General features: G+C 40.1%; 1 protein-coding gene across 3 annotated transcripts in view; it reads left to right on the top strand.

Moving 5' to 3' along the window:
* Nucleotides 1-5,477: 5,477 nt before the first annotated feature.
* LOC120716428 (extracellular serine/threonine protein kinase FAM20C-like) overlaps nt 5,478-16,405 on the top strand; it is a 36,352-nt gene continuing 25,424 nt past the window's right edge. The window contains exons 1-9 of one of the 3 annotated variants that reach the window (XM_040003974.1): nt 5,480-6,407; nt 6,690-7,142; nt 8,875-9,050; nt 12,599-12,677; nt 12,933-13,025; nt 13,247-13,362; nt 13,541-13,721; nt 15,219-15,328; nt 15,818-15,894. In XM_040003974.1, coding sequence (XP_039859908.1) covers nt 6,694-7,142; nt 8,875-9,050; nt 12,599-12,677; nt 12,933-13,025; nt 13,247-13,362; nt 13,541-13,721; nt 15,219-15,328; nt 15,818-15,894 — 1,281 coding nt within the window. In that variant the 5' untranslated portion in view covers nt 5,480-6,407; nt 6,690-6,693. Of the gene's footprint in view, nt 6,408-6,689; nt 7,143-8,874; nt 9,051-12,598; nt 12,678-12,932; nt 13,026-13,246; nt 13,363-13,540; nt 13,722-15,218; nt 15,329-15,817; nt 15,895-16,405 lie in introns of all 3 variants that reach the window. The other 2 variants (XM_040003973.1, XM_040003972.1) reach the window with 2 other exon arrangements.

The raw sequence follows: 16,405 nt of genomic DNA, 5'->3' as shown, positions 1-16,405 counted from the left end.
AGAGGAGAGTGTCAGGAGACAGCATTTAGAGATGGGGGGTGGGTGGTGACAGAGGATGACAGAAGAGAGCAGGAGGGATAAATCTTTCATCTGAACATTGCTAGCGGCTTTCTTTTTTATGAGAAATAGGAAACACAATCCAATATTAATATGAGCGTGCGCATGTGGGTCTTTTTGCAAATGTGTGCGTGAGTCAGTCCCAGCTCTGACCAGCACTAGATGTGGCTGTGCTTTCATTAGCTCTTCTTCAGACTGACATAAAAGGGAGTCATGAGTTTTTGGAAAATAGAGAGGCCAGTGAAATCAAATGAGAGTAAAAACATGGAGGGGATTTTTAAAAAAAAAGAAGAGATGTTTCAGTGTACGTGAGGATAAAACCTAAAAGGGCTTGATTATAAGAGAAACAGAGAAAAGTAAGTCACAGAAGAGAAGCAAATAAAAGGTTGGAAAGAAAGACAACCAAGTAGCAGTTGGATTGCTGCTTGAGTCTGAGCTTATGATTTATTTCTTTCATTATCTTGAAAATCTTTTGTTACACCTGCAAAATTTGTGAGTTAAACTAAGAGGCCGAATACAAATTACATCTTGTTAGTGGCTTGGAGAGGGGGCGTGTTGTTGAAATATGATCTGCACTGAGGACGGTGCTAGAAACTTTGAAAACCACATGAAATACAAACCATATTCACTAGCTGCAAGGCTAAACAAAGATGCCGCTTCAATTAAATAAGCAGGGGGGCAAAAGAGTTCAAGCGCTCTCTAAATTTAATTCAAAGTGGCCATAGATCCAGTTACTGAATTATCATCCTCAGCAACATGGTGGATTTTTAAAAATTGATATATAAATCATTGTTGGGTTTCTTTTTTTTTTTTTATTATTACGTTATACTGGCTCACAGAGAGTTTATAGTTTGTGTTCACATGGACGGGAACATACCTTTGAAATAGTGGTTGAAAAGGTTTGTTACACTGGAGTGATAAGAAAAGAGAACTCTGTATACGATCCAGTCATCAGTAACCCATATCTGATTTCAATGAGCGCAAGCCTTCTTTCAAGGTTGTCACCATGTGTACCTCTGCATGGTATCTGCTACTTTTAGAGTGCCCCACTGAAGTGCCATTGTACACAAAGAATATTTGATACACGTGACCTACCCCGGTCATTGTCTTCTTGCCTCTGGTTCCTTTTCCTCAAAGCAACGTTTAAGCTGGAGGGTTCTTGTTTTTGTTCCATTTTTTACCATGATAGGAAGAGTTGCATAACATACATACATTCATGCATACATTTTTAAAAGTTCCATCCATCCATTTTCTTGCTGTAATCTAATTCTGAGTCATGGTGGGTTTGAAGCTTATCCTAGCTGTCATAGGACAAAAGACGGGGATACACCACAGCCAGGTGGCCAGTCTATTTCAGGGCTAACAGAGAGGCAAAAAAGCCTCTCTCACACACAGACACTCACACCTACAGCCAATTTAGAGCACTGATATCTTTGGACAAACACGTACAGGGAGAACATGCAAGCTCCATATAGGGAAGTCCTAGGCAGCCAGCAGATTCAAACCTAGGAACTTCTTTTTTTGAGGTGACAGTCTTAACCACCACATAATCCTGTTGCCCGGTAAAAAAGTGTTTACCTTAATTAGTTTAGTGTAATTAAGAGGACACAAAGCATCAAAACAGACATGTTGTACTTATTTTACCTTTTTTGTTAGCAGCCTTTAAAGTCACCTCATTGCAATCCAACTCAAGACCTACCTAATGGCTTAGAGCAGGGGTGGGCAACTCCAGGCCTAGAGGGCCGGTGTCCTGCAGGTTTTAGATTTCATCCTGGGTCAACACACCTGAATCAAATTAATTACCAGGCCTCTGGAGAACTTCAAGAAATGTTGAGGAGGTAATTTAGCCATTTAAATCAGCTGTGTTGGATCAAGGACACATCTAAAACCTGCAGGACACCGGCCCTCGAGGCCTGGAGTTGCTCACCCCTGGTTTAGAGTGTCCTCCTCCACGATAAAAAAAAACAACCATTCAGGAAACATATTTTGAAAGACGGCTTTTCAGCTCTTAAGTGTCGGAGACCTGGATGGTATGCAAAGCACCATTAAAGTAGCTCTTGAATACTGTGACGGTCATCATCAACTAAGACACTTGTGACTTTATTAAACACACGCATAGTTCCACATAAAAAGGATATTAAAAAAAATATTTCAATATTGAATGGACAGCTATAAAATTTGGTGCATGGAATCCACACCACACAATTTAAGCTGAACTTAAGCTTCTGCTTCAGTGGATGTGAGTGGAAATGAGTCATAAATGTCAAGTCGAGCCAACATTTATTCATGACTTGAGCTTTAACTGGAGAGAGAAGGGGTAAAAAAGGAGAGACTTTAGGAAAATAACAGAAATAACTAGAACTCCAGGTGGACTGAAATGAGTCAGTGGCTGAGCAAAAGATAAACACAGGCAAACAAAAACAGCAGAAGTGGCCCGACATTCAAGTATCGATACCAATGATGCTATTGGTATCGATATGATACTAGTGAGATGGGCTGCCCTGTGTCATCCCTCTTCAGTAGTTTTCCACTAATTCTATTGTTCTGTCCTCCCCAGACTCGTAACTGTGGCTAAGGCAGCTCTTACTCCTCATTTTATGACAGGCAGACACCCACTTTTAATAGATTCCTCACCCTATACAGTTACATACCAAAGTTTATAGCTAAGCCAACTCATTTGGCACTTCAGAGGATAGGTTCAGCAACTGAATTTCATTCTTGAGAACTTTAAGGCCACATGAAATGCTTTGAGAATAAATGTCCACAATTGTCCTTTAAACAGGGGTTGACAACGTCATCCTAACAAAACACACTCTTAGAAATCCTTTCCTGTTCTTCTGATCTCCAGCCACTCTCTATTATCTAAGCAAACCTAAGCACAGTCTATTCTAATAGTTGGTTTATTCTACTCACAATGGATGAATAAAATTTGCAGAAGAGCACCACTGCACACACAATCCACTGTAAGCTAACATACAGCTAGCATCTAAACTCTCTGAGTTTAAGCCTAGTGCTAGCCTCACTTTGGCTGTCCAGGGGTGAATTCAACTAAACCCTCCTGTTATGTTGTTGAACAACGTTCCTGGGTCAGTTTGACCTGGGGCATGTTTACTCATCCAAAAGTGTCAGAAACACTGGCATTGATTATTTTACAGTTTTCTTGTATAATTTTGATTTTTTTCGTTTTCTGTAGTGATGCAGATGACATGTGACATCTGTTCTGTTCTGGGTCAATCTGTCCCGCAACATAACAGGAGGGTTAAGGCAAAAAAAATGTAGTTTACACCAAGATGACCTGGTTCTTTGACTTACACACAAATGCCTGTAAACTCTGTGAGACTTTCCAGTTAGCCTCAGCTATGGGCTACCTCTTTACCACTGATTAGCTAATAGCATAATAATAACGCCTACGTTAAATTCCTCATTTCAGCACAGTTGTTGCATTTACTAACAAAAGCTCCCTTTTCCTTGATTGCACAAGAGTTCTGTAATAAAGGGTGATAAACGTTCACCCCTACCTTTTCACTGTTTGGACATTGTCTCCTTTTTTCTCGTCCATCCAGTAATGAAAATGAAACTTAAAATAATCCTTTACCTTTGGGTATTCATTTTTCAGAGACACATGCAAAAATATTTTTGAATTCCTCCAGTCTCCTCCAGCTTTCAGCCCCACTGTGGGTTTTATAATGTGTACTTCTGTTTCTTCATTTGCATTTAGTTCATGTTGTTATCCAAAATGTCGATGTTTTATAAATGATGATAAATAATTAAAAGAAAACAATCACCTCTGAGAATAGAGGAAAATCCTCAAAGTAAATCTATTTTAATTATTCTATTAAGCTTATATAGATGAGTCACGATGTCAGCACATACCATATAGGTGGGTGCGACACGTGGATTTTGGGGAGTGCTCCCATATCGTTCACGTGGATCTCTCTACACGATCGCACGCATACACACACAGACTTTAAAAAGTCATGCTTCACAGAAACGACGTATCCTGTGGGACTTTGAACGAGTCCTGAGGTACTTGAATCAAAGTCTCAGCAGAAACGCACATGCAGAATATGAAACATCTGTCTCGCCCACTGCCTGATTAAGAAGTCTGCTGCGGTGATGCTTCCAACAGACTGATAAACTGATATGTATCTGGCACATTTCCACAAAATTTAGGACACTGTGTAAAATGTAAATTCGATGATTTCTAATAACTTAAAGCCTGCAGGCATCCCTCTGTGTAATCAGATTTCATTATAAAGACATCTACAGAAAACAGTACTGAATATTAGTGATATTGCATTAAAAAAAACAAACAGTGGGAATCACTGCATGAATTTAAGAACACTTCCAAAAATTAACTCTACCATGCAAAGAAATACCAAGAAGATCCAGCCTGCTGCAGAAAGACTTCTGTCCTTCATTTCAGGAGAAATGAACAGTTAAGAAACAGACATGCATACATACACTACGATCATTTCAACAAGAAGATATATGAAGGAAGCCACATAAAACACGATGGAGGCTCTGCCATGGTTTCGTCTGCATTTCAGCCAGTGCCATTGGATATCTTGTCTAAACTGATGGAATTGTGCACGCAGAAAAGTACCATCAGATTTGAATCTACCATGCAATACCACCTGGAAAGCATCTGATTGGCTACACACTCATTTTTTAGCATGACAATGATCCCAAGCACATTGTCAAAGCAATACAAGTGAACATGGATAGAAAAAGACACAATAGAACATTATCAATCATGCACAGGTCTCAACAGAATCTCAACATCTCAGCGTTTTTGAAGCAGTGTGGGACCATCTTGACAGATCAGCACAAAAGGCAGCCAACATCCAAAGAAGAATGTCTTTCTAGAAGCCTGGAGAACTATTCCTGAAGATTTCTTAAGGAAATCAGAAGAAAGCTTACCTTAGGGAGTTCAGGCTATGTTGAAGAATAAAGATGGTCATACCAAATATTGACTTTCAAACTCATTAGAATTATATAAACTATTTTTAACCTTAAATATTGTATATGAGTATGTTTGCATGTTTCAGTGCATTGCTGCATTTATTTCCCATTTTCCTATCAAAATGCAGGTGTTGGAACAACATATAGTGCAGTTCAGACGACAGAAAAAACTTTGCTTATTTCAACAGGCCAGTGCCAAAGCACATTCCTACAGAGTGTGGTGAAAAGAAGAGGTGATGCAACGTAGTGGTAAACACGCTCTTGTCCCAGGGATTTAAAAAAATCATGTCACTGCTATCAAGCTCAGAATGAAAACATGTTTTTTCTCTGTATCAACATTAATATTTTCTCATAGTACTTTTCACAGAAAATATTGTGTTTACATGATTTGCAAAGACAGCACAGTGGTGCAGTAGTGTGAAAGGTTTGTCTGTGTTGTGTCACATTAAATTGGATAAGCAGTTAAGATAATGGATGAATGGAGAGTTTAATTCTCGCTTTCTGGCCTTTTTCTTTTGCAAGCTTCCCAAAATAATGAACATTTAAGTAATTTAAGTAACATTTTGAATCAGTCTGACTCTGAAAACACTGAAAACACCTTGAGCCTAGCCCCCTGAATAGGTTACAAAATTTCAATAAGATGCACAAATAACAGCTAATCTAATACTCTTTAGTAAAGGGTTCTGCAAGCTAATATATTCTGTCACTTGACTCTGCTCTGCTCTAGCATTTTGTGCGTTTGTATGGTTTAGAAAGATGTGTCTTTCTCATGAGTAACTGTGTGTGAACTGAATGTTCCCCATGGAATAAAGTTCATCTTGTTATCTGAAAGTGTGAATAAGGTGTTCTTCAAAGAGTTTTCATCTCTACATTGTCATTGGATCTGAGACAGGCCCGAAGCTTTCAGCTGAAAGCTAGAAGTTTCCTGCAAACAGACAGAAGAGCAAAACTTGTCTTGGAAAGTCCTGAAATGAAGGACAGAAGTCTTTCTGCAGCAGTAGCAATATAGCCGTGCTTATTGTAAGAACAGACAAAATCAGGCTTTAAAACTGAAAACGTATTTAAACTGTGTAAAGATTTAGTAGATTTAGGTGTATTTATTAGGTGTTTTTTTGCCATACGCTACATTTTTTGCTTTTACTCTTGTCAGAGAAGGATGACATTATACAGGGCAAATGCTTTACCCCCCAACCCCCTCTCCCCCAATCACTTGGGTTGAAAGAGATGAGTAAACACACTGATTTATATCCAGATCACTTTAACCTGGCACCACTCCCGGTCGCATGTAGATAAAGAAGCCAAGGCTGACTGGATACTGAATCTCTTTATTATTCCTCTGGGAAACACACTAACAACAGCTGAGAGGTGTCAGGCAACATTAAAAGGTTTGTATACGTCACTCTTTACTCACATTTTCTCTTCATATGCCAGATGGAGACTCCTGTGATTCATGAATGCATTACAAGGTCAAATTAGAAGAAGAGCAGGTGAAGGAATATGAGCCTTTATCAAGGCTATGTTCTACTTAATACTGGTATCTTGCTTTTTTGGTATGTTTTTGCTTTAAATTTAACACTTTGCTAATGTTTCATTAAAAATCTTCTTCCATTTTCTTTTCTCCCCCTCATGCATTCACCTCTCCTCATTCTTTATCACTCTCTTTTCAGTAGGATGATGTGGCGTATACGCCGGCGCTCCAGGACAATCTGTCTGTCCTTGGCCTTCGTCACCATTTTCATTCACCTCCTCCTGGCTCTTGTTTCATTTTCCATTTACCACCAGCCTTGTGACACCCCACTGCCACCCAGGACACACATTCCAAGAGACCTGGCATACACCAACTACACCTCTGTGGTGATCAGAGGTCCAGCTGAGCTACCAACTGATAATATACAAACAGATTCTTCCCATAAAGATGGAAAGAAGATGGTTAAGAGTCATGTACGACCACTTTCTGACAAAGGAGGCAAAAATGCCTCAATTGAGTCAGACTTGCTAAAGCTGGAGGCGTTGTTTGGTCACCCACTTTACAACATGCCCAGCCCTCCTGTCCCTGAAGAGGACTGGCTGCTGAGGGTGAAACCAAAAGTCAAAGCGAGTGAGAGGAGCTCCCAGAGGTGGTCAGTATGATGCAGTTAATATGCAAAGACCGTATGCTTGTGACTCATGCTTCCTTTGACAGCATCACTCCTCAACACCACAGTCAAAAAGTACTTTAGCTTTCTAAAACCACTTTCCTTCACCAATCTTTGCTTTGGATATTTTGCTTTAGCACCTTTCAGTTCATATTCAGCTCAGTTTTGCTTTGTTACTGAAACGTCTCATACAGTTAAATTCATAATTTGCTGGATAAAGATGCAGTTTTTGTAGTTCTTGGTCTGCACACCATCCCAGCGGAGTTTAAGTCAAACTAATACATGATTGAAGGGCAGAATTTCAGCTGTGTTTCCTTCCTCGAGTTGCATGGGAATAATTCTGTCATTGTGCAGGTCTTTTGGTCACAATGAACTAACCAAGGGATTCTTTTCTTTTTAAGAATGTGCCAGATTGTTGACTGACCCCTTAATTCTTTGATAGATGTATCTATTGTTTCAGCATAATGATGTACTCCTCCTTGGGCCTCATATTTGAACTCCAAAAAGCTATGAATTGAATCAGATGTTAATTCTACTCCATTTGTCATGAAATAATAAGAGAACAGGCCTCATCTGGCCATATATTGCTTTTCAGTCAATCATATGCATAAAAATGGCCTTTGTATAAAAATCTGTCCGTAATTCCTAAAGAGTTCATGCACAGTTTTAAAAAAACAAAAGATAGAAAAAAAGAATTAAAGCAGAGAGTGTGCAGTTCAGTCAAATACTAACTGTTTAATTGAAAATCCACTGGGGTGTATGGAAGCAGAAGTACAAAAAATGTATCTATGTCCTAAAAATTATGAGCCTAACTGTAAGTGCAACACTGTAAACTGTACAAACTGTTTCCACAGTAACTACAAGACATTAGATGAAGCAATAAAAAGCTATAACCTAATCACAGTATTTCTAATTTCACAGTATTCCACAGTAATTCTGGTTTTATTGCACCTCTTTGTATATTTCTCTGAAAACATGGTCGGTCAAGATTTTCACCAGATGGGTGAGACTGCAGGGAGCACACACAGTATCTTGTTGCTGCTGACAGTGTTGCTCCATGTATTCAGCTACTGTGGCCCATATTGATGTAGCCTAAGCAAAACTAAACATATGGGCTACAGTTTTCACAGGCACAACAAGAAATGTGAAGATGCTGTGCTGGCTTTGTGAAATACACTGAATATGCTGCGGTTGCTGCTGATCAAAGCGTTCCCAGCTGGCTCCTTTTACATTTGGCCTCGCTTCTGCATGCTCTGTTGACGTCTTTAAGCGTTCATTGCAACTATAGTAAAGCAACCAACGTGTCTAACAGCAGTTAATCTTCAAGTAATTCCTCTCCCCTTCGGTTGTCTTTTCCTGTGCATCTGTCTAACAGTGAGCAGACACACCCACACACACAGACAGTGAAACAGCGAGCAGAGGAGAGCAGTGACACAGCCGAGGCTCTCAGCTAGATTAAAACTAAAACCTTAAAAAGTGCTCATCAGTTTGGTAAATAACACTGACTGAATGCTCCGTGCTCCACTTGTCCCTCCACTTGTAATGTAGTGTGGGAGGTCGCTCTCTCAGCCTCTTTGTGAACAGTGGTATGGATTGCAGTTCTCTAGTCATGAATGGTCATGACTGGATGAATGTGTGTCTAATTTTAAAATGCTTGGCTAAAGTAGAAGAGTGCTTTGTAGGTGCATTTCATTCACCAAATGCAATCATTATTCAGGGTGAGTGCGAGCCAGGACGGCTATGAGGATGTTCACTGGAACAGCAGCAGTAGCAGCCACCCTCCGTGGCTGCGCTTTCACCTGGGCATCTCCCGCTGGCAGCTCTACCCCCATCATGACCCCAACATGGAGCCCCTGATGCAGCAGCTCGCCACCCATCGCATCGTCAGCACAGGTGTGATATTCAGATTCCGAGTTTTATGTTTTTCTTTTGGGCGATCTAGTAAACGCCTCTTTATAATGCTTTCCTTTTGCTGTTATTCAACAGTATCAATGTATGGTTACAGCAGAGCCTGATGCTATTACTCCAACCACATGCTAATGATGATGCGCCACAGCTGAGGTGTCAGACAACCATGCGCTGGGTGTTTTCAGAGTAGTAAACTGAAGCATCTGAGTCAGTTTTTAGTTGAGATAAATAAATTGGTGTGTTAAAGACTGCAGCCTGCTCATGAAATGACTTGAAAAGAAGTAGCTCCAGGACAACCAACATTAAAATTACGCTCAACCTGTAAAGGTTTGTGGGCTACAGGGAGGGTAAGAGCAGAATAAAGAGCAGGCTTGTTGTGAGTGTGTGACACCTGAGGTTTAGGGCCTGTCTTTCAATTTTAGATTCACTGTGAAGTTTCAGTGAAATGAAAGCCACTGTGAGGGACCTTGGGGGCCCAGCAGAGGATGAGCAGGAATACTTGAACTACTGACCATGTAGCAAACTTAAAAATACACGTTTCTTTATGTTTGAACTTCTACACTGATAATAAAGTTTGGGTGGGAGGGGACTGTCTGGATGATCCACAAACACGACTTACTTGTCAAAAAGTGTAACAGTATATACTATCAGTCATTATGTGCAGTGCCGTGAAAGTGTTTGCCCCTTCCTGATTTCCTAGGTTTTTGCGCATTTGAGTGTTAGACAAAGATAACCGATTAAATATAAAACGCAGATGATCCTCTGGACTTTGGGAAAATAGTCTGAAGAGACAAAAGATTAACCTTTTAGAAGGTTTGGGCCTCGTAGCATCTCCTGTAAAAGTAACACAGCAATTCATGAAAAGAACATCATACCAACAGTCAGCAGTGGTAGAGTGATGGTTTGTGGCTGCTTTGCTCCCTCAAAACAAGGACTATTTGCTGTAATTGATGGAAACATGAATTCTGCTCTCTGCCAGAAAATCCTGATAGTGAATGCCCGACTGTCAGTTCATGCCCTGATCTGAAACACACCAGCACGTCTACTTCTGAATGGTTAAAAAACAAAATGAAGGTTTTGGAGTGGCCCAGTCAAAGTCCAGACTCAAATCTGGTGGAGATGCTTTGACCTTAGGGGCTATGCATGCTTGAAAGCCATCCAGTTTGGCTGAATTACAATAATTCTGCAAAGAAGAGTCAGAATTCCTCCACAGTGATGTGAAAGACTCATTGTCAATGATCAGAAACACTTAATTGCTGTTCTTTCTGCCAGTGGTGGCACAGTCAGTTTTTGGGTTTAGGGGCAATTAGTTTTTCCCACAGGGCAAGCAAAGGGTTTGGATAGCTTTTGTCCCTTAATAAATTAAACCATCATTTGAAAAATGCATTTTCTATTTATTTGGTTTGTCTCTGCATAATATTAAACATTTTTTTGATGATCTGAAAAGTGTGACAATGTGCAAAAGACTAAGAAAGAGAAAATACTTTTTCACAGCACCATCTGTCCATTGGTGCCATGAAGTTGGGATAAAATGTCATATCAAAATATATTCTATAGCTTCCTGTTATGATAGGTAACGGTGGTGTCAGTGATGGTGTCAAATATTAATATTTTTCTTGAAAAATGCTCTTGCTGTAAATAGATCCCTGTGTAACCTTATTCACCAGTCAGGCCTTGATGACTCCTTTTACCAAAATAAACTGAAGGACACTTAACAAGAAGAAACTCACCAATAGCAGTGAACTGAATCACACGTGCAGTACATGGCAAAATATATTGTAATACTAACATGTTAACATATTCAACGGTGCTCAAAGATAGTGAAGTGCAGACTTGACCATCTCCAAGAAAACTATATTATCAGAGCTGCTCCAGTACATTCAGCAGCAATATCTCTCTAACATTTCCTAACATTACCCACCCAAAGCTAGAGGTCATACCAAACAGATATAGCGCAGGTAGAAAAACTCTGAGTGTTGACGTAAGATGTGTTTCACTGATTGGATTCAGCAATTAATTTGTAGTAGGAACAAAATGTTATTTCAGCTTTGAAAGACAATATAGCCTTGGCTGAACAAGCAAGGCCATAAACACAGGCTGAGATGGGTTTTTTGTTACCTTGTTTGGCATGGCATGTGAATGAAACTTCATACAACCTTGTTAAAAGAAACCGTTGTTGAAAAGCACAAGGCCGCACGCTCCATGTGTGTAAATAATTGTAGAGATTCACAGAGATTCACTAAAACTACCGTTGTTTGTATCGTAGCACAGTTGCAAGCATAACTGTGAAAAGTACATTTGTAAATTCAGTTCAGGATCACCTAAATTTAGATTTTTCCAAGTTCTTAGGATTGCTTTATAAAGTTTTTCCAGAGTAGCCTTCCAGAAAAAATGTAAGTAAAGGACAGATGTTCCTGTTAAAATGTTACTGCATTAACTGTGGAAAAATGAGAATACGATTTTATCCATCCATCCATCCATTTTCTTCCATTTATCCAGTTTAGGGTTGTGGGTGATGGAGCCTCTCCCAGTTGTTACACGGTGAGAGTCAGGCGACTTCCTAGACAAGTTGCCTGTCTGTTTCTATAAAATGCAGTCTTGTGAAAAACTAAGAATGATTCAGTAGCTTGTAGAACCACCTTTAGCAGCAATAACTTGAATAACTGAATTTAGTCAGTCAGGTGAAGGCCTGCACATTGACTGGGTCATCGCAGCACCTCTTTTTCAGTCACTCTGTTCTAGATTTGCTGCTGTGCTTGGGATCAAGATCCTGTTGCGTGACCCAGTTTTAGCTGTCAGAACACACATTTGACCCTAAAATAATTGTTATCTATTGTTAGTTCGCGATCAACACAATGATCTGGTGCTCCGAACTGTAAGCATTTAACCTGCTAACTGTTACAGTTAGCAGGTTGTAGAGGCTTGTAGAGTCTGAGATGTAGCTCTTGGGTTTTTTGCAGTTTTTCTGAGCATTACAGGGTCTCACCTGACCTGGGTTGAATTTTCTGGGACGTCCATTCCTGAGACAATTGTGTTAACACACACCTGAAAACCTCTGCTTTAACAGAGGTGGTCGCATTAATGCTGTGCATTTAATTATCAGTGCCTGGCTGCTACTTACCCTCTTGACTGTGGAAGCAGTAATAGTGTGCTTAGGTTTTTACAGCACTGCATAGACACATGACCTTATAATGCTGTTTGTGGTAGATATACATTGTCTTTGTGAAGTGTCAATATGTGTGAGAAACACGTTGTGTGGACATTTAGGTGTTTATCCTCAGATTGATAGAAATGTGCTATTTGCATGATGACACACATTTGCTCTTTTTCCAAAGTCTTTCTAGGAAATAAAGTCTCTGCTATCACAATTTATGTGTGTGTGTGTGTGTGTGTGTCTGTGCGCGTGCATGTGTGTATGTGCTTTTTTCCTGAACAATGGCCAGTGTATTGTCACAGCGTGGTGTATTATTTGTGTGTTTGTGAGTGTGTATGCACTTTGTTGCTATGGTAACACCCTCTGTATTGTATTCCAGTGCAGAAATCTGGGGGTACTCAGTTGAAGCTGGTGATGTCATTTCCCAGCTATGGACAAGCCATGTTCAAGCCCATGAAGTAAGCTGCTAATGGCAAACCTCTACACAGTCATCATAGCTCTCAGTGTGTATAAGACTCCTTTATGGCCTCTTGAAACAAGAACAATAAGTGGAGATGGGAAACATGGATGTCTAAGTCGTCAGACAGCTGTGTTGTTTGAGTGAATAGTAGAAAAAAGGTGTCTCAAACTCCTACTGTCTGTGTGCGCTTGTTCAAATCTAGTGAGTCAATAAATAGACTCTTTCTGAAGTGCATTTTTATCTTTACTGACAGGCAGGAGAGAGATGAAGAAACCAACTACAACCTGTACTATTTCTCCGACTTTGAGCGGCACAATGCAGAAATTGCAGCTTTTCATCTGGATAGGTATCAAGTCAAATTTCTCTTATCCAAAAGGGCACAGCAACACACTGTTACAGAGAAAACCACAAGGGAAACGGTGGACAAAATAGCCACATAAAAAAATGCAAGTTATGTAACACTATTATAGTTTCTTATCTCTTCTCTTCTCAGCCTTTTTTTGGGGGTCTTTTATCTCTGCACTTAATCCTGTCCTCATCTCACACTTTGTTTCACACTCTCTGCAGGATTTTGGGTTACAGGAGAATCCCCCCTGTGGCTGGGAGGCTGGTGGATGTGGTCAAGGAGATCAAAGACGTCACTACTGACCGCAAGCTGGCACGAACCTTTTTTGCCTCCCCTGGTAACACTCCAGTACACCCTTTATTAATTCAGCAGGCTTTAAACGCCCTCATATGTCAACCTATTATAAATTCATTTTATTTTTCATATTTTCACATCACCAAAAACATTTTTCTGTCATTTTTTCCTGTTCACTTGCTTGCTTTTCTCCTTCTCTGTGCACCTCTGGCTCCCCCTAGTGGGAAATGAGTGCTTCTACGGCCAGTGCTCCTACTACTGCTCAACAGAGCACGCTGTGTGTGGCCGCCCCAGGGACCTGGAGGGCTCCTTGGCTGTCATGCTACCAGATCTCTCCCTGGCAAGGCGCAAGACCTGGAGATCTCCGTGGAGACGTTCCTACAGCCGAAGCAAGCTGGCAAAGTTAGTGGACGCCCTGGGCTGTCCAGCCATACAGAAAACAAATGTGCTCAGTGATAAAGGAAAGCTTACACCCTGCACTATATCAGTACAAAGTTATTAATATAGTGTTTACAAAAGTTTTAGCAGTGGCATAAATTTGATACACTTTGCCACCTAATTTGTTTTGTTTCTATGGTTTAGCAAATAGCAAACATAAGCATGTCATAACTCTAACTGTCATAACTGGCAAATAAATCAAAGATATGCAAAGAGTCAGCATTAAAGTGTCGACACTTGTGCTTCATAACTACTGCAGTTCCCCGTGGCAGGCTGGATATTAGCTCGTGAACCAAATCCTGTTTCCTTGGTGATTTCATTCCTGCCTGATCTGTGCACAGCAAAATCTCCAGTGTTAAATTAACACTAGTACTATACTAACACCGAGCAGTGCTGATTTTCTAACACTGGAAAATAACTCAAAATGTTAGAAATATTCCAGTGTTAGAAAATTTAGCACTGCTTGGTGTTAGTCATTGTAAATCTTCAGAACTGACTAGGTTACTTTTAAAAATATAACACTGTCAAAAGTGTTCATTTAACACTCAGATGAGTGGACACATATAGACACTCTCTAGTGTTAATTTAACAGGGGAGATGTTGCTGTGTGCGTGAAGCTGGTGACGGTTCGTTGGCTGATTGCTGACTATTTGCATTCATTTGGTTTATTCGCCAATCAAAGTCGTTGAAAAATACGAGAAGCCCATGAGTAACTATTTGTATTCAGTTTGTAAAATTCACAATACATATCATAGCGTGCTTTTAGCACCTCCTGGCCAACACGTACAACTGCACACTGATCTCTGGACTGCTTCTTTGCCAGCTGCTCTTCATACTCATCTTCCCACCCTCCGGTCCCACCACTACTGTATAAATAAGAGAGGCAAAATCAGAGGCTGTGAAACAGCTGTGCCAGCCAGCCTCTCCTGGCACTGCCCCCTGAAACCTCTGCTCCACCTCTCCCCCTGCAGCTGAGCTACAATCATACCCCATTACTGCAATGTTTACCAAGTGATGCAGGATTTAGTATCCCAACATCTTCTAAACTCCCACCCCATGTAGTCTGCTGTTCTTGTCATACTGTCTCCTGAAACAGAACTGCTAACTTTAAAGTTCCTCGCAAATATCTAACTGCTGTTTAGTCTTATGTATCCTGTAAAAACAGAATAGAAATCCTACATTTAGAAACTACCTGCAGTTCCCAGATAGCTGTCCTCATATTTCCTACACTTGACCCTTCTGTATAAGTAGGCTGTGAACTTAATGTTCATTTCTTTAACAGAAACTCATAAAACTTTGATTAATTACGCTGTACATCATGGGTTGTAGTTAACATGATTTAGTTTTCTGCTGGAGGTGATCATTCAATCCATTTGAATAATGAGCTGTGGCTCATTTGAATGCTAATAAAAAGCTGGATGTTCCTGCTCTATTTTATCTTACAAAGAACGTGGTTTTCAGGTGGGAGACAGAACCCGAGTACTGCTCCACGGTGAAAAAGACACCGCCATACGACAAGGGCACACGACTGGTGGACTTCATAGACATGGTCATACTGGACTTCTTGATGAGTACGTTTTTGTCTGTTGCATTGTCCAGATTGGATTTTTAAAGGATGAATTTCTGTTACAGATGACCCAGCAAACAAGGGAGCCTTCAGGGAATGTTCCCTAAAGGTTCCCTGAGCAGGCAATTTGACATCTAATAGGAGAGGAAAAAAAAAAACTTCTTGCCATGTGGTGGAAAAGTGAAGTCATCAGTAATATTTAAAATACGCTATATTCCACCTGTGATTTTATTTTCCCAAGTATAATAAAAATATCTATTAGAGATTGGGGTTTAGGCCTATTTTCTGAGTATGAAAAGATGCTGTTTATAACATTGATTATATTACATTAAATACAACTTTTATAATACACTTAATAAGCGCTCTGCCACCTAAAAACATCCAAAAAATGTCTGACTTTGTTTCGTGCTGCTACGTTATTATTCCGAAAAGCAGCGAGGTTAAAGGTCACCACGAACACTTTAAACTCGGCGTGCTTGACTTTCTCAATCAGACCCACTAACTCTGCAGACCGGCGTAAGCGTCTGGGCGTTACCGTGGCAACGAGCCTTCGTAGTAACAACATCACAGGTAAGACTCGCCGAAGTATTTGTTAGTTCTTAGTTTAATATTTGGTTTATTAAAAGTAGTTTTTTGAGCTTCGGAGCTAACGCCCGCTGCTTTCTAGTTGTGTAAACGCCGAGCTTCACTGTAAGTCCGTTAAACTTGGGTAAGGACTACTAAAGTATGTGTTAACTTTTTATAACAAGTTTAGCAACTTGCTAGCTTATTTGAGGCTCGTCTCCTTATGCTTATTTAAAAGGATAAAATGTCATTTTCAACTGCACGATTTGACTAAGGCAGCGAAATATATACTGTAGCCAAGCGTCTCTTTGTGTGTTGTTTGTTTGTGTTGGATGTACTTGCACTAGACAGTAATTTTACTCGATTTAAATTTGAGAGACTTCCTCAATTTTATTAGAAAGTCCGACTTTTTAAACGTATTGTAGTGTCGTCTCAATCATTCCCCTGCTATTGTGTGCAGCATTCTTTTTTATTTATTCAATGAAAAGCTTTGAATGAACATCTGTGTGAACGTGGA

This window comes from Simochromis diagramma, unplaced genomic scaffold (assembly GCF_900408965.1).
Source record: "Simochromis diagramma unplaced genomic scaffold, fSimDia1.1 OVJJ01000325.1, whole genome shotgun sequence".
Classification (NCBI taxonomy): Eukaryota; Metazoa; Chordata; class Actinopteri; order Cichliformes; family Cichlidae; genus Simochromis; species Simochromis diagramma.
The sequence above is the reverse complement of the archived record's forward strand: the minus strand, read 5'-3'. Positions and strand labels throughout refer to the sequence as shown.